Consider the following 20,149-nt stretch of genomic DNA (forward strand, 5'->3'; position numbering starts at 1 on the left):
TTTGAGCAAGGTTTTTTTTTTTCCTTTTATGAAGCAGAACTTCTAATTTCCTTCTAGTTGCTTCATACATCAGACACTTTTATTTTCAGGTCTGTGGACATGTCATTTACAATTGTCTTGATTACTAATCTTGGCTTAACTATCATCAAACCAATTTTTCTTGAATTTGTATTGTGACAGGGTGCATGTTGTCTTTGGACTAGTTATTTCTGGTTTTGAAGTGATCGAACAAATTGAAAATCTGAAAACTGATGCTGCAAGTAGACCGTATGCAGATGTACGAGTTATTGACTGCGGGGTGCTTGCCACAAAGTCAGCAAAAGACGGTAAGAGTGTTTTGAGTGCAGAGGGAGCTAGGATACAGGTAACACTTGTTGAAGACTATAACTTAAAGATACCTCCTAGATTTCAGTAGTGGAAGAAACTCCTACGAGTAATATACCAATATCCCTGATGCCTCCACATCATAGCCTGTATCCAATCCATCAGAAATCTTTCCAACTCTGACTTTCTCTTTTTACTTCCCCTGTTGTCACCTTGGTCCAAACCCAAATATCTTTTACCTGGGTTATTCCAATAGCCTCACCACAGTTCACTTTGCCTCTGTCATTGTATAATCTTTTCTCAGTAATAATAGCTTCGTAACTGGTCTTCTTGCTTCCACCTGACCCTCTTCAGTCCTCAGCAGCAACCAAAGCCAGCTTCTCCAAGGGTTCCCTCTCTGTCAACCAAAACTAAAGTCTTTACTGTGGTTTGTAAGGGATTCTGGCTTTTTGCTGTTTCTCTAATCTCTCCATATTCATTGTCTTCCCAGCAGTGTTAATCTTTACTCAAACATGCCAGACACTTGGGGACTTTGTGCTAGCTGTTCCTTCTATCTGGAATACTCTTTGTTCAGATACCTGCATGACCCCTGTCCCTCGCTTCTTTCAGGTCTCTGCTCAAATGTTATCTTAAATTACCTTGACTTGCCTTGTTCCCTTTACTCTGTGTTTTCCTCCCTCTTCTTTAAGCATTTATCATTTGTTATATTAGGTAGTTACTTATTTTCTTATCTGACTGAACTAATAAATAAACTTCACGAGGGCTTTGTTACCTTACAATCTCACCAACAAGTTGTATTATCAACTTGAAAAAAAGTTTATTTAAATTTTTAGTGGGCTTTATATAAAACATGTTTTATAATACTTGGTAATCATTTCTTTTTACTCTGAAAGGTGGGCAGTGAAATCCAGTACTAATACTTTTATTACTATTTATTAAAAGTTTTTGAGAAAAAAAGGAAGAAGCCAACTCATTCAGAAGTCTCGGATTCCTCTTCCAATTCCTCATCCTCTTCAGAATCATCCTCAGAAAGTGAAATTGAACATGAGAGAAGCAGAAGAAGGAAACATAAGAGGAGACCTAAAGTTAAACATTCTAAAAAGAGACGAAAGGAAGCAAGCAGTTCAGAAGAGCCAAGAAATAAACATATAATAAGCCCAAAAGGGTAAGTGTGAGACACCAGGGTAGTCTTACCTAGAAAACAAACACCCTGGAATGGGAACAGTATGTGTGATTCTGTAAACTTATCTTTGTTACCTATTGTTGAAAAGGATAGTATTTTAGGAAGTTTATATTGAAATGTTGCAAATCTAAGGGTAGCACAGATGTTTTATATCAAAGATTTATGCATTTGTAGGTAAAAACAATCCCTAAAACTCTTAAAGAAAGGATCATTTGGCAATTCTTGTATCAGAGTTTTAGTGCAGTGACTGTTTCACTCACTCATGTTTTATATGTTCTGTTTATGAAAATTGTGTTAACCTTTTTAGTGGGATTTGCAAGGTATCAGTACTTTTGCTGTTAATTATGTTATTTAATACTAAAAATTTAGATATACACATTTTAATTGGTGATTTGATTGTTCTTTCTAAGTCATTCTGAGAGGAGTGATACCAATGAAAAAAGATCTGTTGATTCAAATGCCAAAAGGGAAAAGCCTGTGGTCCGCCCAGAAGAGATTCCTCCAGTGCCCGAGAACCGATTTTTACTGAGAAGAGATATGCCTCTTGTCACAGTGGAGCCTGAACCGTAAGGATGATTAACCTACATGTTTTTGTTTCTCTGACTGATAATTCCTGTCACCTCATTGCAGGTGCACACTCATTTATTGAGCGTGACCCATAGTCAAAGCACTTTGAAATATACTGTGGGAGATACTGGATTCATGAATGCCATGGACCCTATCTTTCAAAATTCGTAATCTACTAATAGAAAAAGGGAATTTGCCAAGTTGACCTGGGAGAGTTCTTAGTGGAGATCTGGGAAGATTTCTTTACTAACTTCATTTACTTAGCCTTTCATTAGAGGGTGAGATTTTGGTTACCAGAACAGAGGGTTAGTTGAACTCTTTGGGTCCAGTCAGGTTTTAAAACATACTCCAATTAGTAGTGCAAAATTATTGCATGGTGATTTGGGATATAATTTAGTACCATATGTTATTATTGTTAACTTACTCAGTGATAACTCCTCTATATTAGAAAAGCTAAAATGTAGCTTTAGATTTGGTCTCAAAAAATAGTGCTTAATGTATTTTGTGTGTTACACTCAAGTTTAGAATTGTTAAGAGAAATGTTGTATGACTAGAAATACCATAAAGTGGTTGGGGTAATTGGCAATTGAGTTATTTTGAAGTCTGAAAAGTTATAGAGATGTCCCTGTTCACAGTTAAGTCTCTATAGAAGATTATTGTTTAGACCGTTAGATATTTTAAAATTCTAAGAATTCTGTCTTGTGAACAAATCTTAAAATACAAAACACCATTCATTGATCAAATCCATCTAGTTTCCAGAAAGTAGGAAACTTGAAAGGTCAATTTCAGTGTCATCTAGTAGGAGTTGGCAAACTACAGTCCTCCGTGGGCTAAATTCAGCCTCTTGTCTGGTTTTGTGCAGCCCATGAGCTAAATGTGATTTTTATGTTTTTAAATGTTTGTGGGAAAAAATCAGAAGAATAATAATATTTTGTGATATGTGAAAATTGTATGAAATTCAAATTTCAGTGTCCATTAAATTTTACTGGAACACAGCCATATCCATTTGTTCACTATTTTCTTGGGCCGTTTTTATGCTATAGCAGCAGGATTGAGGAGTTGCAGAGAGTTTGTATGTGGTGCTGTCATTGGTATATATGCTGTTCAGTGCACTACACATCACAGTGTATTATATTTCAAATTTCATTGATAAAACATTTGTGAAAACTTGTTTTCTTTTTGTTACATAATCATCTTTAATTTTCTTCTTGGCCTAGAAATCCTAAAATACTTTCTCTTCGACTTTTAAGAAAAAGTTTGCTGACCCCTATTATCTGGTATTTTTTTTAAGTAGTTTATACCACTGTCTTGTATTTATGGTTGAATATCATTGGTGAGTTTATTTGGTCATTGCTCCTCTTTGGTTACATAATATCTTTGGAAGTTATATCCTGCAGAATAATTTTAAATCATAATTGGTAAATAGTTGTGTCATAACAAAGATAGCAAGTTGATCTATTTCATTAGAATGCTTGAGATTTGATCAGTCACTTGGGAGCTAAAATTAATGTGCTAAGAATGCAAGATATGCAATATGAAAGGATAAGAAACAGGGACTGACAGCCTTATAGAGCTTGCCATCTTACTGAATTTGCCAGCAGTTAAGTTCTTTATCGGAGAAGGCAATGGCACCCCCACTCCAGTACTCTTGCCTGGAAAATCCCATGGATGGAGGAGGCTGGTGCACTGCAGTCCATGGGGTCTCTAGGAGTTGGACACAACTGAGCGACTTCACTTTCACTTTTCACTTTCATGCATTGGAGAAGGAAATGGCAACCCACTCCAGTGTTTTTGCCTGGAGAATCCCAGGGACAAGGGGAGCCTGGTGGGCTGCCGTCTATGGAGTCGCACAGAGTCGGACACGACTGATGCGACTTAGCAGCAGCAGCAAGCTCATTACCACTTATACTTTGTTTAGCAGAAGCTGGATTCTACACTTGCTCTAATTCATTTGTTCTCATGTTCAGCTGCACTTCAGTGTAATTTGGCAAGCTTTTAAAAATACCAGTTTCTGGGCCATACAACAGAGTAAATTGGAATGTTGTGGGGAAGGAGGTGGAGAGTGGCAACGTTGGATCAGCCATGTAAAAGATACCAGATGAACATTAATTCATGCTGAACAGTTAGAGGCAGGTCATTTGGTTCAGTGATGTGTTCTTCATGAGGAAAATGAGGTAAACAGTTGTCTACCAAGAGTACCGGCTTCTTTCATTGTGAGAATCAAATGATATCATGAATATGAAATAACCGAAAAAACTATAATATACTTTTTAGTAAGGTTTTCTTATAGTGGCATTGTATGTTTATCTGGAGCCAGATTCCTGGCTGGGAAAACCCTGTTATATCATGGTTGTAAAAGTCATGTTTCATTCCTCTATGTGACGTTGGACAACATTCTTAACTGTAATCTTAAAATTCTTTATTTTTAAAAAGGAGTTGATAATAGTACCTACCTCATAGTATTGTTATGAGAATTAAATGAACTAATAATGCCTTTAATGATATCTGTTAACATTTATTTAAAGGATTTTTTTGATGAGAACCTACTTATAGCACAGGAAACTCACTCAGTATTTTCTGTAATGGCCTATCTGGGAAAAGAATTTCAAAAAAGAGTGGATATATGTATATATAAATAACTGATTCACTTTGCTGTACACCTGAGACTAGCAAAACATTGTAAATCATCTGTACTCCAATAAAGATTTAAAAAATAACAGAGGATTTGCTTAGAAAATTAGGTCATGTGGAGTGCCTCATTCTATAAAAGTGTTAGATCTAAGTGAACTGTTATTGTATTAAAGGAACATAAATTCTCCGTTTACACACTGAGAAAACTGCCTAGCATTTGTTTATTTTTAATTTTCAATCTTCTTTTCCAGGAAAATTCCTGATGTTACACCCACTGTAAGTGACCAGAAACCATCTGTGTCAAAGTCTGGACGGAAGATTAAAGGAAGGGGCACAATTGTATGTGTGTTAAAACTTAATTTTTTTCAAATTAGTTATCTGAGCAGTAAAATGTTTTTACCTATAGGCAAATCCTAGCTTTAATCTTAGGCGTAGTCCAAAGTCTGTCCAGGGAGCTAGTTGTATTCTCTTAAATTAATATGTAGCTATGCGAAGGCACTGCTGTTAGATCAGTGTTTATTGCTATGTTTGAATGGGTTTAAATATTGAAATGAATGTGAAATAGTATGTTCAGAAATCTTAGTATATTGAATAAGCTAATGAGTATAACCATTAGGACTTCTAAGGAAAAGTTTATGTGTGATTACAGGTGAATATCTGCCTTTCCTATTTCTTTTAGTTTGATTTAACTTTATACCATCATTATGGTACTTCAGTTATTATTGCATTTAAATGGCATCCAAGATTGAGTCTTATGCTTACCTGTCCTATAGCAGATTACAGTTGGGAAGTATTTTTTAAATAGTTATTCCTAACTTTGTTTTTAAAGCGCTATCACACACCTCCAAGATCAAGATCCTGTTCTGAATCAGATGATGATGATAGCAGTGAAACTCCTCCTCACTGGAAAGAAGAAATGCAGAGATTAAGAGCATATAGACCACCTAGTGGAGAAAAATGGAGTAAAGGAGATAAGTAAGTAAAAGTATAATCCTATCTCTGCTATATTTTAAGTCTTAAGGGGATAGAGACATACTTCTGGGTTTTTCACTAAAGATTTATATTTAAAATTAGATTGTCACCAGAGAATACATTTGGGAATGCTTGATGAAATGGAAGGAGGGCTGATTGGCTTTGGATACTTTTAAATCAAAATTCTATTTTCTCTCACAAGACCATTACCCTACTGAATTTCTTAAAGATTTCTTGTTTAATTTTAGCAATAATCAGGACTTTATTTTTTTTAACTTACATAGCAGATTCTCTCATAGCCTCTTTTTTTGTAGTCACTGATGGTAGATAAAAAAATTTGTAGCCATTGTGTGTGTTAACTTCTGACCCTAGGGACTGTTGCTTCTTCAGCAGTGTACCCATCTCTTGTCTTCAGTGACACTCCACAGTGGAATATCTATTTTAGAAGTGGGGCTGGCCCCAGAATAGCTAGTGCAAAATATACCAATGGGACCCTGTGTAGAATTCTCTTTCTCTGTGGCCATCCAATGGAATGGTTCAGAGTTCAGAGAAGGAGGACAAGGTGTGTGATCTGCTGTGTGCAAGTGGTATGGATATGGTAGCACTGAGAACAGTTTTGAGCTCTGACATTAGCACTGATATTGTAAAGCCTGCATCTTAGTTTTCATGTACTTTTCCCCCAATTTCTGTACTAAGTAGTTTAACTAAAACCTTAAGGAAAAGTCTATGATCACCTCTATGATCCTGAGATAAAACAATAGTCATGCTAGTTTTAAGAAGAGGCAGGCCTCCCTGATAGCTCAGTGGTAGAGAATCCACCTGCCAGTATAGGAGAAACGGATTCAATCCCTGATCTGGGAAGATCTTACACGCCTTGGAGCAACTAAGCCTGTGTGCCACAACTGTTGAGTCTGTGCCTGGGAGCCACAACTACTTAAACCCATGTGCACTAGAGCCTGTGCAAGAAAAGCCACCATAATGAGAAGCCCATGCACTGCAACTAGAGAGTAGCCTCCACTTGCCACAACTAGAGAAAGCACATGCAACAAGGAAGACCCAGCACAGCCAAAAATAAATAAGGTTATTTTTTAAAAAAAGAAAGAAAAAGAGGATTGTCAGGAATTCCCTGGTGATCAAGTGATTAGGACTTGGAGCTTTCACTACCAGGTCCCAGGTTCCATCCCTGGTCGGGGAACTAAGATCTCACAAGTCATGCAGCCAAAAAAAAGGGAGGCTTCTCTTAAAGTTTTGGCAGTTATCCTGTATCTACAGAGAATCAGCAAGTTGTTTGGGAATTTGATTTGACTCCCTCAGAAATTATTCCTGGAGGCAGAGCATTATTGAGCAGATCAAAGCCAGGAATGTGGTAGGTGAGCAGTGCTTTTGTAATTAGTTGGTTTGCTTTTCAAAACTGTTTTCCTATCAAATTTGAGAATTCCTGATTTGACTCTGGAAAAATCCTTTTGTAAGTGAATCTGTTAACAGTTATTTCTTTGAAGTTTTATAATTTCAGGACCAGGCCTATCAACTATTTGCTTTATCCTTCCTACATGTGCTTAAAGCATTGATAGAGTTAGTACTTGGTTGTTAACTAGGCTTTTGTTGATGCCTAGTATTGACAACAAATGTGTTTTAATTTTAAAGCTTAGAAAACATGCTTGTACATAACTGCCTGCATATTATGTCCTTTTTATAGGTTAAGTGATCCCTCTTCAAGCCGATGGGATGAAAGGAGCTTGTCCCAGAGATCCCGATCGTGGTCCTATAATGGGTATTATTCAGATCTGAGTACAGCAAGACACTCTGATGGTCACCATAAAAAACGCAGAAAAGAGAAAAAGGTTAAGCATAAAAAGAAAGCTAAAAAGCAGAAACATTGCAGAAGGCACAAACAGACTAAGAAAAGAAGGATTGTTGTACCGTCTGACATAGAATCCTTAAAATCTTCAACCCGACGAGTGAAATCCTCATGTGATAGAGAAAGGAGATCTCATTCTTCCTCGTCTTCATCTCATCACTCGTCCAAGAGGGATTGGTCTAAATCTGATAAGGATGACCAGAGCTCTTCAACGCATTCCAGCAGAGACTCATACAGATCAAAATCTCACTCGCAGTCTTATTCTAGAGGAAGCTCAAGATCAAGGACTGCCTCAAAATCTTCATCACATTCTCGAAGTAGATCAAAGTCCAGATCTAGTTCTAAGTCGGGGCACCAAAGAACAGCATCAAAATCACCAAGAAGAACAGCCTCTCAGTTAAGTGAAAATAAACCTGTTAAAACAGAACCTTTAAGAGCAACAGTGACACAAAATGAAAATGTTGTAGTACAACCAGTGGTGGCAGAAAATATTCCTGTTATACCACTGAGTGACAGCCCCCCTCCTTCAAGGTGGAAGCCTGGGCAGAAGCCCTGGAAGCCCTCTTATGAACGAATCCAGGAAATGAAAGCTAAAACAACCCATTTGCTGCCCATCCAAAGCACTTATAGTTTAGCAAATATTAAAGAGACTGGTAGTTCATCATCCTACCATAAAAGAGAAAAAAATTCAGAAAGTGATCGTAGTGCTTATTCAAAATACAGTGATAGAAGTTCAGAAAGTTCACCAAGGTCAAGGAGCAGATCTTCTAGGAGTAGATCTTATTCCAGATCATACACAAGGTCTCGAAGTTTAGCTAGTTCACATTCACGGTCTAGGTCTCCCTCATCTAGATCTCATTCACGAAATAAATACAGTGACCATTCACGGTGTAGTAGATCATCTTCATACTCTTCTGTTAGCAGTGATGATGGAAGACGAGCCAAGAGAAAATTTAGATCCAGTGGGAAAAAAAGTTATACCTCAAATAGAAGGCACAGCAGCAGCTCTGAAAAAGCACTTCGTAACAGATATGTCAAAGGCAGAGCCAAGTCTTCATGTCATAGAAAGTACAGTGAAAGCAGATCATCTTTAGATTACTCTTCAGACAGTGAACAGTCAAGTGTTCAGGTTACGCAGTCAGTCCAGGAGAAGCAAGTCCAAATGGAAGTGAATAATAAACAAGAGAGAAACAGAGATGACAAATCTAGGCCTGAACGGGAATGCCCTCATTCAAAAAAAAGAACTTTGAAAGAAAATCTTTCTGATCACTTTAGAAATAGCAGTAAGCCCAAAAGGAAGAATTATGCTGGGAGTAAATGGGACTCTGAGTCAAATTCTGAACGAGATGTAACTAAAAACAATAAAAATAGTCCCCGGCCATCTTCTGATAAGGAGGAAGGTGAGGCCACTTCGGATTCTGAGTCAGAGTCTGGTGAAATTCACATCAAAGCCAAACCCACAACTAAGTCTTCAGCAAATACTTTACTGCCTGATGGTAACAGTGCCTGGAAATCAAGCAAACAGCGCTCCTTAACCTCTGATTCTGAGGAATTCTATTCCAATTCAGAAAACACTAGAGGAAAGCCACACAAGCATAAACACAGCTCAAAGGAGAATATTAAAAGGGAACACACCAAAAAAGCAAAAGAGAAATTAAAAGGGAAAAAAGATAAAAAGCACAAGACTCCAAAACGAAAACAAGCATTTCACTGGCAGCCTCCACTAGAATTTGGTGAAGAGGAGGAGGAGGAGATTAATGAAAAGCAAGTTACTCAGGAGGCGAAAGAGAAAAAGCAAGTTTCTGAGAACAGTGAAACCATAAAAGAAAATATTCCCCAAACTAAGAAGCCCTGTGAAGACAGCAGCCTTTCAGGTAAACATAGCACAACAGTGTCATCAGATATTGACCAGTCTACTAAAGATGGTGTTAAACTCAGCACTTCTCCTGTAACCGTAAACACTGATGAAAATGTAGTCCGTTCTCCCCCAAACATTCAGCATATTGAAGAGAGCATCCCAAGCGGAGCAGAGGATATGCTACAAGCAGATGACAACATGGAGATTTGCACTCCTGATCGGAGCTCCCCAGGAAAGGCCGAGGGGACTTCCCCTCTAGGAAATTCAAGGCTTGATACCCCAGATATAAGCATTGTTCTAAAGCAGGATATGGCAGCAGAGTATCCTGAGGCAGAGTTGAGCAAACAGGAAAGCAGTATGTCAGAAATCAAAATGTTGGGTGAGATGGGCAAACAGGACAGCGGCTCTGCCAGCTTGACCAGTGCTGTAGAAAGTACTATAAAGAACGAGGTAGCTGAGAAAAGCCAGACGAGCCTTGTGGATAATAAATGGAAGCCCCTGCAAGGTGTGGGGAACCTTGCAGCACCATCTGCTACCACATCTAGTGCTACGGACGTTAAGGCACTGACTGCTATGCCTGAAATGAAACCACAGGGTTTGAGAATAGAAATTAAAAGCAAAAATAAAGTTCGGCCTGGGTCTCTCTTTGATGAAGTAAGAAAGACGGCACGCTTAAACCGGAGGCCAAGAAATCAAGAGAGTTCAAGTGATGAACAGACACCTAGTCGAGATGGTGATAGCCAGTCCAGGAGTCCAAGTAGATCTAGAAGTAAGTCTGAGACCAAATCAAGACACAGAACAAGGTCTGTCTCCTATAGTCACTCAAGAAGTCGATCGAGAAGTTCCACATCATCTTATCGGTGAGTGTTACTCTCTTTTTGTCTCCCAAGCAGAGTCCGTTACCATTTTGTTTGGAAGAACATCAGAGTTAGGGACAAGACCACTGTTTCCAAATACCTGGGAGGAAATAAGGAGAAGGCTTGTGCTATGTGACTCACAGAGCAGACTGAAGACACAGGGAGTAGAGATTTCAGGGGAAGAAGTTTGGGCTCAGGGTAAACAACTGTTGCTGTTAGTTAAAGCTCCCTGGTATTTGCAATGCGTTGCCATGATAAGGGACAGGGTCTCCATCTTTAAAGGTGTAAGCCCACTCTCTGCTATCAGTCATACCTTAGAAGGGAATCTTGCATTTACTGCTGGGGACCAGCCTCAGCAGAGTCCAGGGATACCCTCAAGATGAACGGCATCGGCGAATGAATGACACGGGGAGGCCAAGCTTCAGTGAGCGAGGCCCATAACTTTATTTTCAAAAGGAGCTTTATACCCTGACTTGTACATAGAGGAAAATGAAAGATGCAAGGTCATGCAGAGTCAGCCCAAACACTCCAGCAGTTTTGCCCTTATCGAAACCAGGGTTTTTTTCTGTATGCCTTTCCATAAACAAGGGTCTTATGCTATGTACATTATCTTCTGGCCTGGAGGCCTGTTGACATTTTATGACCCTTTTTTGATAAAAGGTTGATCAACCAGAAAACTTGTTTTCCCTTGAAATGTTTTTTCTTTATATTTCTAATCTGTGTCAGCCTCAGAAAGTACTAAACAGTTATATTTTCATGGAGCAAAGGTACAGTGGGTCACAACAAGGAAAGAACTTATTAGCTCAAAGGTCTGATGTGGTTAATACCAAGGCTACTACTTGTTTTTCTTACATTGCAACTACATTAACTAATGCACTCCCAGGTGCACAAGGGATAAGGGATATGGGAACTTGGCAGCAAGCATTGGCCCAATAATGAAGCCCTTTACCAGTACTATTCTAATAATTTTTCACCCCTTAAAGGGCTCTATGCCCATTAGGACTTTTAGAATGTTTAGGCTTCCCGTGCCTTTCATGGTTGGGAAGTTGTGAACAATCATGTGCGTTAGTTGTAAGAGTAAGGAAAAACCTGTGAAGCAAGCTAGAATGCCAACAGAGGGGTTAGAATAGAAGTATTCCTTTCATGCCCAGGAGACTTATTAACTTAGAGTCCTAAGTTGATTTTCTCGAGAGAAAGGTGGTCGGGGATAGCCCCCTGCTAATATCAGAAGAGTGGTTGAAAGGCATAATATAGTAAACAGTAGACAGACAGATTTTGGTTTCGGGGTAGATGCTCAAGCAGGTCCAGGGAATCCCTCGAGTCCTCATCTGCCTTTGCCTGTCAGGTCTTCTCTGCATGACCTTTGTCATGGGTGGGATCTCTCGTGGGGGCTCCTGGAACATTTACGGAATATGTAGGATTTAGAAATCAGTAATTTAACCCTCCATTTTATACGAGTGGAAGGTGAGGGCCAGAGAGACCAAGTTGGCTGCCCCAAGACATGCATCTAGTTGATCTTTATTCAGGGGGCAGGAAATGGTAAAAAAGTGATCATCTTTTGATTGATTGATTGATTTTTGGTTCAAGTTACATCTAACTTTTGTCATTGACATAGACTGGATAATGCAGAGAATGAGCATTTTTACAACTGAAAAAAGTGATGGTGGTATGAAGTTAATAACTAATTTGTATTCTTTTCTTGTAAACTTTTCATGGTTTTTACCTCACTGTCTCTTACTCATATCCTTTATTATTTTGTGCTTGATTTTCATCACTTTAACTTGAAATAGACTAAGAATCTTTAACTTTTTTCTTCCTAGTTTTTTTTTCACTTACCCAGATTTCTTTAAAAATAGGAAACAACATTTACCATCTATAATAACCATCTCCCACTTACTCTTAAATTGCTTGCAGTATGTAGTCTGTGCCTTCCTCCCCTCATCTCACTCAGCTGACTTAAGATTTTCAGGTATTTCTGCATGGCCAGTGCCAGGGCATGTTTTCAGTCCTTCTGGAAGCACCCTGCTGGCTCTCCTCATCCCTCAGACCATTCCTGCTTGAGTGTGGGCTTCTCTTCTTCCTCGGGCTCTGATTCACGGCAAGCCCCAGAGAGCTGGTGAATTCTGGCCTTTTCTCTCTGGGTTCATATTCTAGATGCAGGTGCCTGTTTAGCTTCTGCAGTCTGCTGCTGTCTGCTCATTGTCTACCTGGCATTCACCCTCAGATAACTCTGAGCTGTTGGTGGTTCTGGTCACTGTCATCTTCCTTCCTACCCCTGCATTTGGAGTGGGTAGTGTTTCATTTCAGAAATGCTGAGAATTTTGCTCTTAAGTTGAGCAGCTCACAGGTGGTAGATTTGAGATAGCTGAACTGTGCCTCCCTATTTTGGTTACCCACCCGGGCCTGACTCGCCTTCTGGCCTGTGAACTTGGTGGAATCAAGGACTGTTTGCTACTCATCTTTTAGCCACCTCACAGAGTTACCCTGTAATTGTTTGAGTAAATGACTAGAATCTTATGAGAATAGAATGTCTTTGCAAATAAACTGCACCTGTCTTCCAGAACGTAAGTATATACTAACTACAACCTGTAAAGATATTACGTAAGGAGCATATACACAGGGTTATTGTTCTGATCCTGAATGACAGGTACAAACTAGGTGGAAAAGGTTTGGGAGCCAAGTGAATGCAGGGTGGGGGCAAATTTGCATTAAGTTTCTTGTTTGTTTTATTAAATATTAAATAGGTATAAATTTTTTAATGATTGAGGTATAAAACATACAAATGATTAAGGTATAGAAAATAATTTTCTATCTTAAAAAATAGAGCTTTGACATAATAGAGCCCAACCTGAAGCTACCCTACTTTCTCTCTTCTCTCCAAGAGTTAAATATTATTCTAAACTTCTGTTATAATACTCTTGTTTTTCTTTGTTGTCTTTCTATAAATGTTTCTATCTATATATAATGTTTTTTGTTGTTTTCAAATAGAATCCTTTTTTTATATGTATATGTATATTTGCCTTTTTCACTCAACATTATGTTCCCAAGATTTAACTGTGTTGATACATGTAAATGTAGTTAATTTTCCTACGTTAGGATATTTCAGTATATATCTGATAATTGTTTTAAAACCCATTCTGCTGTTAATGAGGATTTGGGTTGTTTCCTCTTGCTGGTATTACAGAAACGGCTCCTGTGAACATACCTGTATCAGCCTTTTCTGTTTTTTATTTATTTCATTCTGTTCAGTTTAAACTCTCATTAGCCATCTCTTGTCATACCTGCTGTGAGGAGTTTATGAGAGACCTTTCCAAAGACCTTTCCTCTATTGGGTTTTCCCACTCCTGCCCTACTAGTAATTAATCTTAACAGCATAATGAGTTAATATAATTATATTTTTTCCACTCTTAATTGTAGATCAAGAAGCTACTCTAGAAGTCGGAGCAGAGGGTGGTATAGCAGAGGCCGCACAAGGAGCCGGAGCAGTTCCTACCGCAGTTACAAAAGTCATAGGTGACCTCGTGAATCCCACCCTACAATGTGGTTTCCAGTCTATCTCCCTGCACAGGCAGAGTGGAGTAGCTGTTGAAAAGGGTCTTGTCATTGCTCAATACCAAACCAGTGTCCCACCTGTCTTCCCCTTCCCCACCCAGTTCTTTTCCCAGTGACTTTCTTTATGTGCACCTCATAGAAGAATTGTGTAAAACTTAAACCTTTCCTGTGAAACCCAACAGGCTTTAAAAAAAAAAAAATCCAGTATGCTTTTAATATGAGAAATGAAATAAATATAGCTGCTGGATTTCATTGTGTTTTCTCCTTAATGGGTAAATAAATGCCTAGATTTTTTATGTAGCCTGTCCTGATCCACAAATTGATGGTCCCTCATGTGGTTACTCTTAGGACGTCCAGCAGGAGCAGATCCAGGAGCAGCTCCTATGATCCTCACAGTCGGTCCAGGTATGGACAGGGCCTGGGAAACCACCCCTTAATTCCCTTTTTAAAGGTGTTGTATTTCATGGGAAAACATGTCTTTGACTTTTTAAAACAGTTTTTATTTGTTGACCCATTTTTCTCTAGTGTCAAAAGTGATAGTTGATGTCAAATTGTAATGGCAGGGGTTTATTGACTATAATTGCCTATAAGATGCACCAGATTCAATTGAACTAACTCAGTGTCAACTTTGTGATATTTTTCAATGCAAAAAAGAAATTAACGTTTTTCTGTTTAATGTGGTAAGTCTGATTTGGAGCAGTTATTAAATGTTTCCAGTACGTGTTATGCACATAATGTCTTCATTCTGTCATATAGTGCCCGTGTTCTATGAGGACACTTAAGAACCTAAAAAGAAATGGGAGTATATGAATATTTGAATGGGAAAATTTAGTGTTTGTTATTGCTGTTAAAGCAGGTCCTACACTTACGATAGCTACTATAGCAGAAGTCGGAGCCGAAGTAGAAGCCAGAGGAGTGACAGTTATCACCGAGGCAGAAGCTACAATAGGCGATCCAGGTGGGTCTCTGTTCTCTCAAGCACTGTAAGTTATTGCAGGCACTTGGGGTATGGGGCAATAGACTGCTATAGCAGAGAAAGCATCATCTTCTAAGGAGAGAAATTCTTCTTTCTCTTCTTGAATTTCTTCAGTCCAGAGGCAGTTACTGAAAGTGGGCTTTGTATTAAGAGTTGCTGGGTAGTGTTTATTGGTTGTGTTTAAACATTAAACATTTAAACATGTTTAAATCTAAAGTGCATTCTTAAATATTCACATATCCTTGGACAAAGATTTCTTTTGGAAGGAATAGAGAGAGAAGACCACTCAAACTGTGGCCCATTCTTTACGGTTACTTGCTAGAAATAACAGCCAATTTGTCAGTGTTTTAAATTTTAAAAAGGTAGTATTTTTTTTGTAATATGTAATAAAATGTCATAGTCACTTGCTTCAGTAGCAGGATTTGTGGCTTATATGGTTAAAAATGTCTTTTATGTGTTAATATATATTCATAGATATGTTTTATATAACATATAGTTATTGCAGAAGTCTTTTTGGTTACTTTTTGTGTATCTCTTTCCTGGTGGCTTCTGGTCTTGCCCTCCCTCACCACCACTGCTCTGCCCCCGTGCCTTGCGGTTACAGTCAGTGGTGCTTATAGAATTTCAGTGTGATACAGACACTCCCTTATTTGAAACTCTTCAAGTACACCCCAGTGACCTTAGGAGCAGGTCCACCATGCTCCTGAGTATTGCATGGAGGCCTCTCCACCTACCAACTCCAGCTTGGGCTTTTCTGTGTTCCCTGCACTAACATTCTGGAACCTCTATTTTCTGCCTAGAGATTCACATGCCCATTTCACCATCTCCCATCCCGCCTCTTGAAATAACCCACTCACTGCCCCTGGGAAGCCCTTCCTGACTGCTCATCCTGAGATATATTCCCTGCTGTGTGTTTTATTTATCTTACTACCCTCTATTCCAGACTACCCTTGAGCCCAGGGAACACTAGTCCGCTGTGTGTGTGCCCTTAGCATCTAGCAAAGTGACTGGCTCTTTGTGGATATTTTTCCCAAAATAACTGAATGGTGACCATTACCAAAGTCTTCTTCACTCACTGTCCCAGTGGTCCCATCCCTGCCCCACCTCACCCCTCATTGGGCTCACATTTTGATTTGATTTTGATTTCCTTGTCTTTTAATGAATTCTTGTTGGCCTTTTTTCCCCTTCTTCAGTCTAATTAAATATTGATGTTCATTTTGGGTAACATGGAAAATTATTCTCATTTCCTTGAGTGGATTTCAAGTAATTCCACAGGAAGTGCTATTTCTTTATTTACGCCTTGATATTACCACCATCTGTCACTAACATCTTTGAAAAGTCCACAGTGTTGTCATGGTCAGTACTGTACTTTTCTACCCACTATGCTGTGCCTCCTCGAGTCACTTGCTTTCAAGCCCCTTATATCAAAAAAGAAGTTTCAACAAGAATTCAAAGGGTTGAGAGTTAAAAGATATTTGTATATTTGTTTTGTCTTGTTATACAGGAGTTGTAGATCTTATGGCTCTGACAGTGAAAGTGACCGAAGTTACTCTCATCACCGAAGTCCCAGTGAAAGCAGCAGATATAGTTGAAAGTGTCCCCTTTTTTTATATGAATTATATCTTATGTGTAAATACCTGGTAACTTAAAAAATTAAGAAACTTAATGGCAGTCTGTTGTTCTGTTTCAGTATTAGAGATGAATTTGAAAAATAGACACTTCTTAATTGTTATTTGTTTATTTACATGTGCATAGAATTTAAAATACAGATATGTCTCCTTAAAATATTTGTATGCCACATTTTACAGTAGCCAACTATGGAAATTAATTTCTTTTTCTTGAATCAAGAAATCATGAAATTTAAGTATAATTTGCAATATTATTTTAGATAGATGATTTGTCTCATATATTTCTTAGAATACAGATTCTTTTTGCCCATTTTTAAGGTTTTAGCATCTATGCTGCCCAAGCATAGAACTGAAGGAGAACTGTGAAAGGTGGCCAAATACTTCCATACCAATTACACAGTCTTATTCATGTGTGTTCTTAAAAACAAACCACCCAAAACTGATACTGATGGTAACCAGGCAGTGGCTCCTTTCTTCTTTGTTGTTTCAGAGGATCAAGAACGTGGTCATAATACAGCCCACTGTCTTATTTCAGGCTGGCGGGTGAGGTTAAAAAGAATAGATCAGCCTTAACTATAAATATCTGCACTGTCTCTGTAGCCCTAATGTTTCATGTGCTTTTTTAATAAATATTATTAGAAGTTCAGTTTGTTTAAAAAAAAAAAAAAAGTTCTATTCCAGTTTATGCTCTGGTGCTTGGTAACTTTTGGTGCATTATTCTTATATATTATACATTAGAATTCCATCAGAGAGAGAAATAAATTTTTAAAAAGTTCATTGGCACCAAGTAGGGTTCATTGTAAGCTGTATTCACTTTAACTATTTGGAGAGCTTCTCTCAAGCACAGGTGTGGGCTGCAGGCCGTGGAGCAGGCAGGATTGGCACAGGGTTGTGTAACCACTTGGGTATGCTGCCCAGAACTGATGCCTGGAAGAGTTGAATGGAGAGTGGACTTCAAAAGTAACACTAAGATCTACCTGCCACCATTTTGGACACATTTTTCAGGGCTTTACTTTAAAGCCTTTCAAGTAAGAGATGTAAGAGCAGTTGAACGGTCCTTAGCACCCGCCAGCTTGTTCCCTTGTTTCAGTGGCCTGCAGTGATGCAGTGAAACCTTGTGTGAGATGGGTAAGCCTATGACAACAGACAGGAAATCAGGGTGTGCAGTATTGCATAGATTACACATATTCAGTGTCTTGGGTGGTTCCTGTAAAAATGATTTGACCTATAAAAACTGGTGAGATTTTGTGTTTTTTTATCTTCAGTTTGAGCTTTTTCCCCAAGTGTACTTAATCACCTTAGTGCCAGTTTTATCCAGTTATGCAGAAGAAATTCATATTGGATATTTGATGCAGAAGTTTGTGCCATCCTACCCCTTGCCTGCTATACTTGGGAAGTGGGAAAGAACCCCCAGTTGAAGGGATCTAACCACCCCTGATGGATGGAGGGGTGACCTTGGATGTATTACAACCATCACCTATAAAAGGTTCATAAACAGGGTTAAGTGGCCAATTGTTTGCCAAGTTGATAGATGAGAGTACATTAGAAAGTAGGACCTGACTCAAGCAAACACTTGATGGTGAATAAAAAACAATGTGTGATTCATATGAGCATTCTCAAAAGTTGCCTGCAGAGGAGAATATTGCTTTAATAATATTCAGTGGAAAAAAACTGCATTTAGAACTCAAACCAAAACTGCCAAATCTAATTACGTTAAGAAAAGTTACCTTTAGGCAGTGTATTAGTTTTCTATTGCTGTGTAACAGATTATCCCAAACTTAGCAGCTTAAAGCAATACTCATTTCTTAGCTTACAGTTCTGTAGCTCATGAGTCCAGCGTGATATGGCTGGATTCTCTGCTCAGGGTCTCACAAGGCTGAAATCAAGGGTCAGCAGGGTGGCATTCCTTTGTGGAGGCTCTGGGGAAGAATCTGCTTCCAGGTTAATTCAGGTTGTTGGCAGTATACAGTCCCTTGCTGGCTGTCAGCTGGGGTCCTCTCTCTCGGCTCCTTGAGGCTGCTCGCATTCCTCCTTGTGCGCTTTCCTCCATCTCCAAACCAGCAATGGCCCATCGGGGTCTTCTCATGCTTCAGATCTCTCTGCCTTCCTCCTCTGTTTTAAGGTTCATGTGATTAGATCACGGTTCATGTGTGAGACAGTGTCCCTATATAAGGTCAGCTGTGCCATAGAATGTAGTCACAGAAGTGATATATTTACAGGTATCTGGGCTTGGGGCATGAAAAGAGGGAAGGGCGTTTTAGAATTCTACCTCCCACAGGCAATAACGTTGCAGGTTGTGCTATGGGTAGAATTTTATCCTCAAAAGGTAAGCCCTAGAAGCCTCGTTTGTTTTCTCCATGGAAAAGAACAGCCCTCAGCTGCACCATTCAACTTGTGTGTTTACTGAATGGACTACAGAAATAGCTTTTCTTCCTAAAGGGGATTGTTCTGTATTTTAAATTATTTTTTAATAAAATTGAATTACATCGTGTATTGTGCTTCTTAACAGAAAATGTATTATTGGACTGTTTTTGTAATGTCCTCTTTATTGCAAATGAAACAATATAGCTGGTATTGTTCAAAAACAGTAGAAAATACTTTTGTATATATTGGCAATGTCTAATTTGTATATACTTCATTTAAATTCCCTAAAACTTAAAAGGGAGGCCTTGTAGAAATTAAACTATATACTTAGTCTAAGTTTGAGTCTGAGCATGTTTCATCCTTCTTTATTTACCAAGACTTCAAATAGTCTTTCTGAAATGGAAAAGGAAGCATTGAGTCTCTTTGCTGACCCAGCCAGGGAAGAGATTTCATCTCTTCTCTCTGTGGCTCATTTTCCTCTTCTGGCCGGGTATTAGTGGTGGGGCACGAGGTGGTGCTAGAGACAACTTCAGGCAGAATGTTTACCTAGGCAGAGAACCATTGATGGTGCTTGGTCATGCTTCCCCTGCCAACTCCAGATTTCTTTCAGGTCCAGTTGTCATCCAGCTGAGGTGGCCTGCATACAGATATCCTTGCAGAGAAGGGACTGTGTCCCACCCCATCTGTGAGATGCTGCCCAGGGACAGCACGTTTACCTGCTAAGCCACCTACAGCCTCCGCCTTCCCTCCCTAAGAGTGGTTCACCAAGCAAGCACATAGCACTTACTCTGGGAGAAAATATTCCTTGTGATATTTTTAGCATCCACATGAGAATTTGCAGGGCAAGTACAATTAACTTTTTTCTCCTCAGAACTCAAAGGGATTTGTACTTTCTTAGTGAATACAACATAGCCTCACACAGTAAGATTGGCAGAGATTCAGTTTCCAAAGTTGAGTTAACAGTAAACCGCCAAGTCAGGTAGTTCCTGAAAACAGTCAAATCTGGATGTGTTGCCTTAAAATTTAAAGAAAATTGTAGAGTCAGTTTGCTGTAGGGAAATCCCCAAGTGAGGTTCCTTTAGAGTCGTTTATTATTTAGAAAGCGCCATGATCTTTACTGATGTTCTGATAGCATCTTGATCGGCTGGGCAGTATTGGGAGGAAATGTGTTAAGGACTTTTGACTGTGCTGAATTAGCTAGCAAGATGATTCCAGGGAAATAAATGCCCCTCATAACTGACCATGAATACTGGCCAGGCATCACTGGAAGAGAAAGGAGGTTCCACCAGTGCAGAATGAGTGACACAAACTGTGTGGCCAGGAGGGGGCCCAGAAGCCATGGCTCATGTGGGAAGAGACTGGGCTCAGATGGCTGGTCT

At 39.0% G+C, this 20,149-nt stretch overlaps 1 protein-coding gene across 6 annotated transcripts in view; it reads left to right on the forward strand.

Annotated features, from left to right (window-relative positions):
- Positions 1-18,897, forward strand: part of NKTR (natural killer cell triggering receptor) — a 44,100-nt gene extending 25,203 nt beyond the window's left edge. For 5 of the 6 annotated variants that reach the window (XM_070360628.1, XM_070360626.1, XM_070360627.1 and 2 more), the window contains 10 exons: positions 181-326; positions 1,267-1,489; positions 1,918-2,073; positions 4,957-5,044; positions 5,535-5,680; positions 7,374-10,253; positions 13,668-13,763; positions 14,151-14,207; positions 14,656-14,760; positions 16,283-18,897. In XM_070360628.1, coding sequence (XP_070216729.1) covers positions 181-326; positions 1,267-1,489; positions 1,918-2,073; positions 4,957-5,044; positions 5,535-5,680; positions 7,374-10,253; positions 13,668-13,763; positions 14,151-14,207; positions 14,656-14,760; positions 16,283-16,370 — 3,985 coding nt within the window. In that variant the 3' untranslated portion in view covers positions 16,371-18,897. The remainder of the gene's footprint in view (positions 1-180; positions 327-1,266; positions 1,490-1,917; positions 2,074-4,956; positions 5,045-5,534; positions 5,681-7,373; positions 10,254-13,667; positions 13,764-14,150; positions 14,208-14,655; positions 14,761-16,282) is intronic. The other variant, XM_005891078.3, reaches the window with a different exon arrangement.
- The last annotated feature ends 1,252 nt before the right edge of the window (positions 18,898-20,149 follow it).

This window comes from Bos mutus, chromosome 22 (assembly GCF_027580195.1).
Source record: "Bos mutus isolate GX-2022 chromosome 22, NWIPB_WYAK_1.1, whole genome shotgun sequence".
In the NCBI taxonomy this organism is placed as follows: domain Eukaryota; kingdom Metazoa; phylum Chordata; class Mammalia; order Artiodactyla; family Bovidae; genus Bos; species Bos mutus.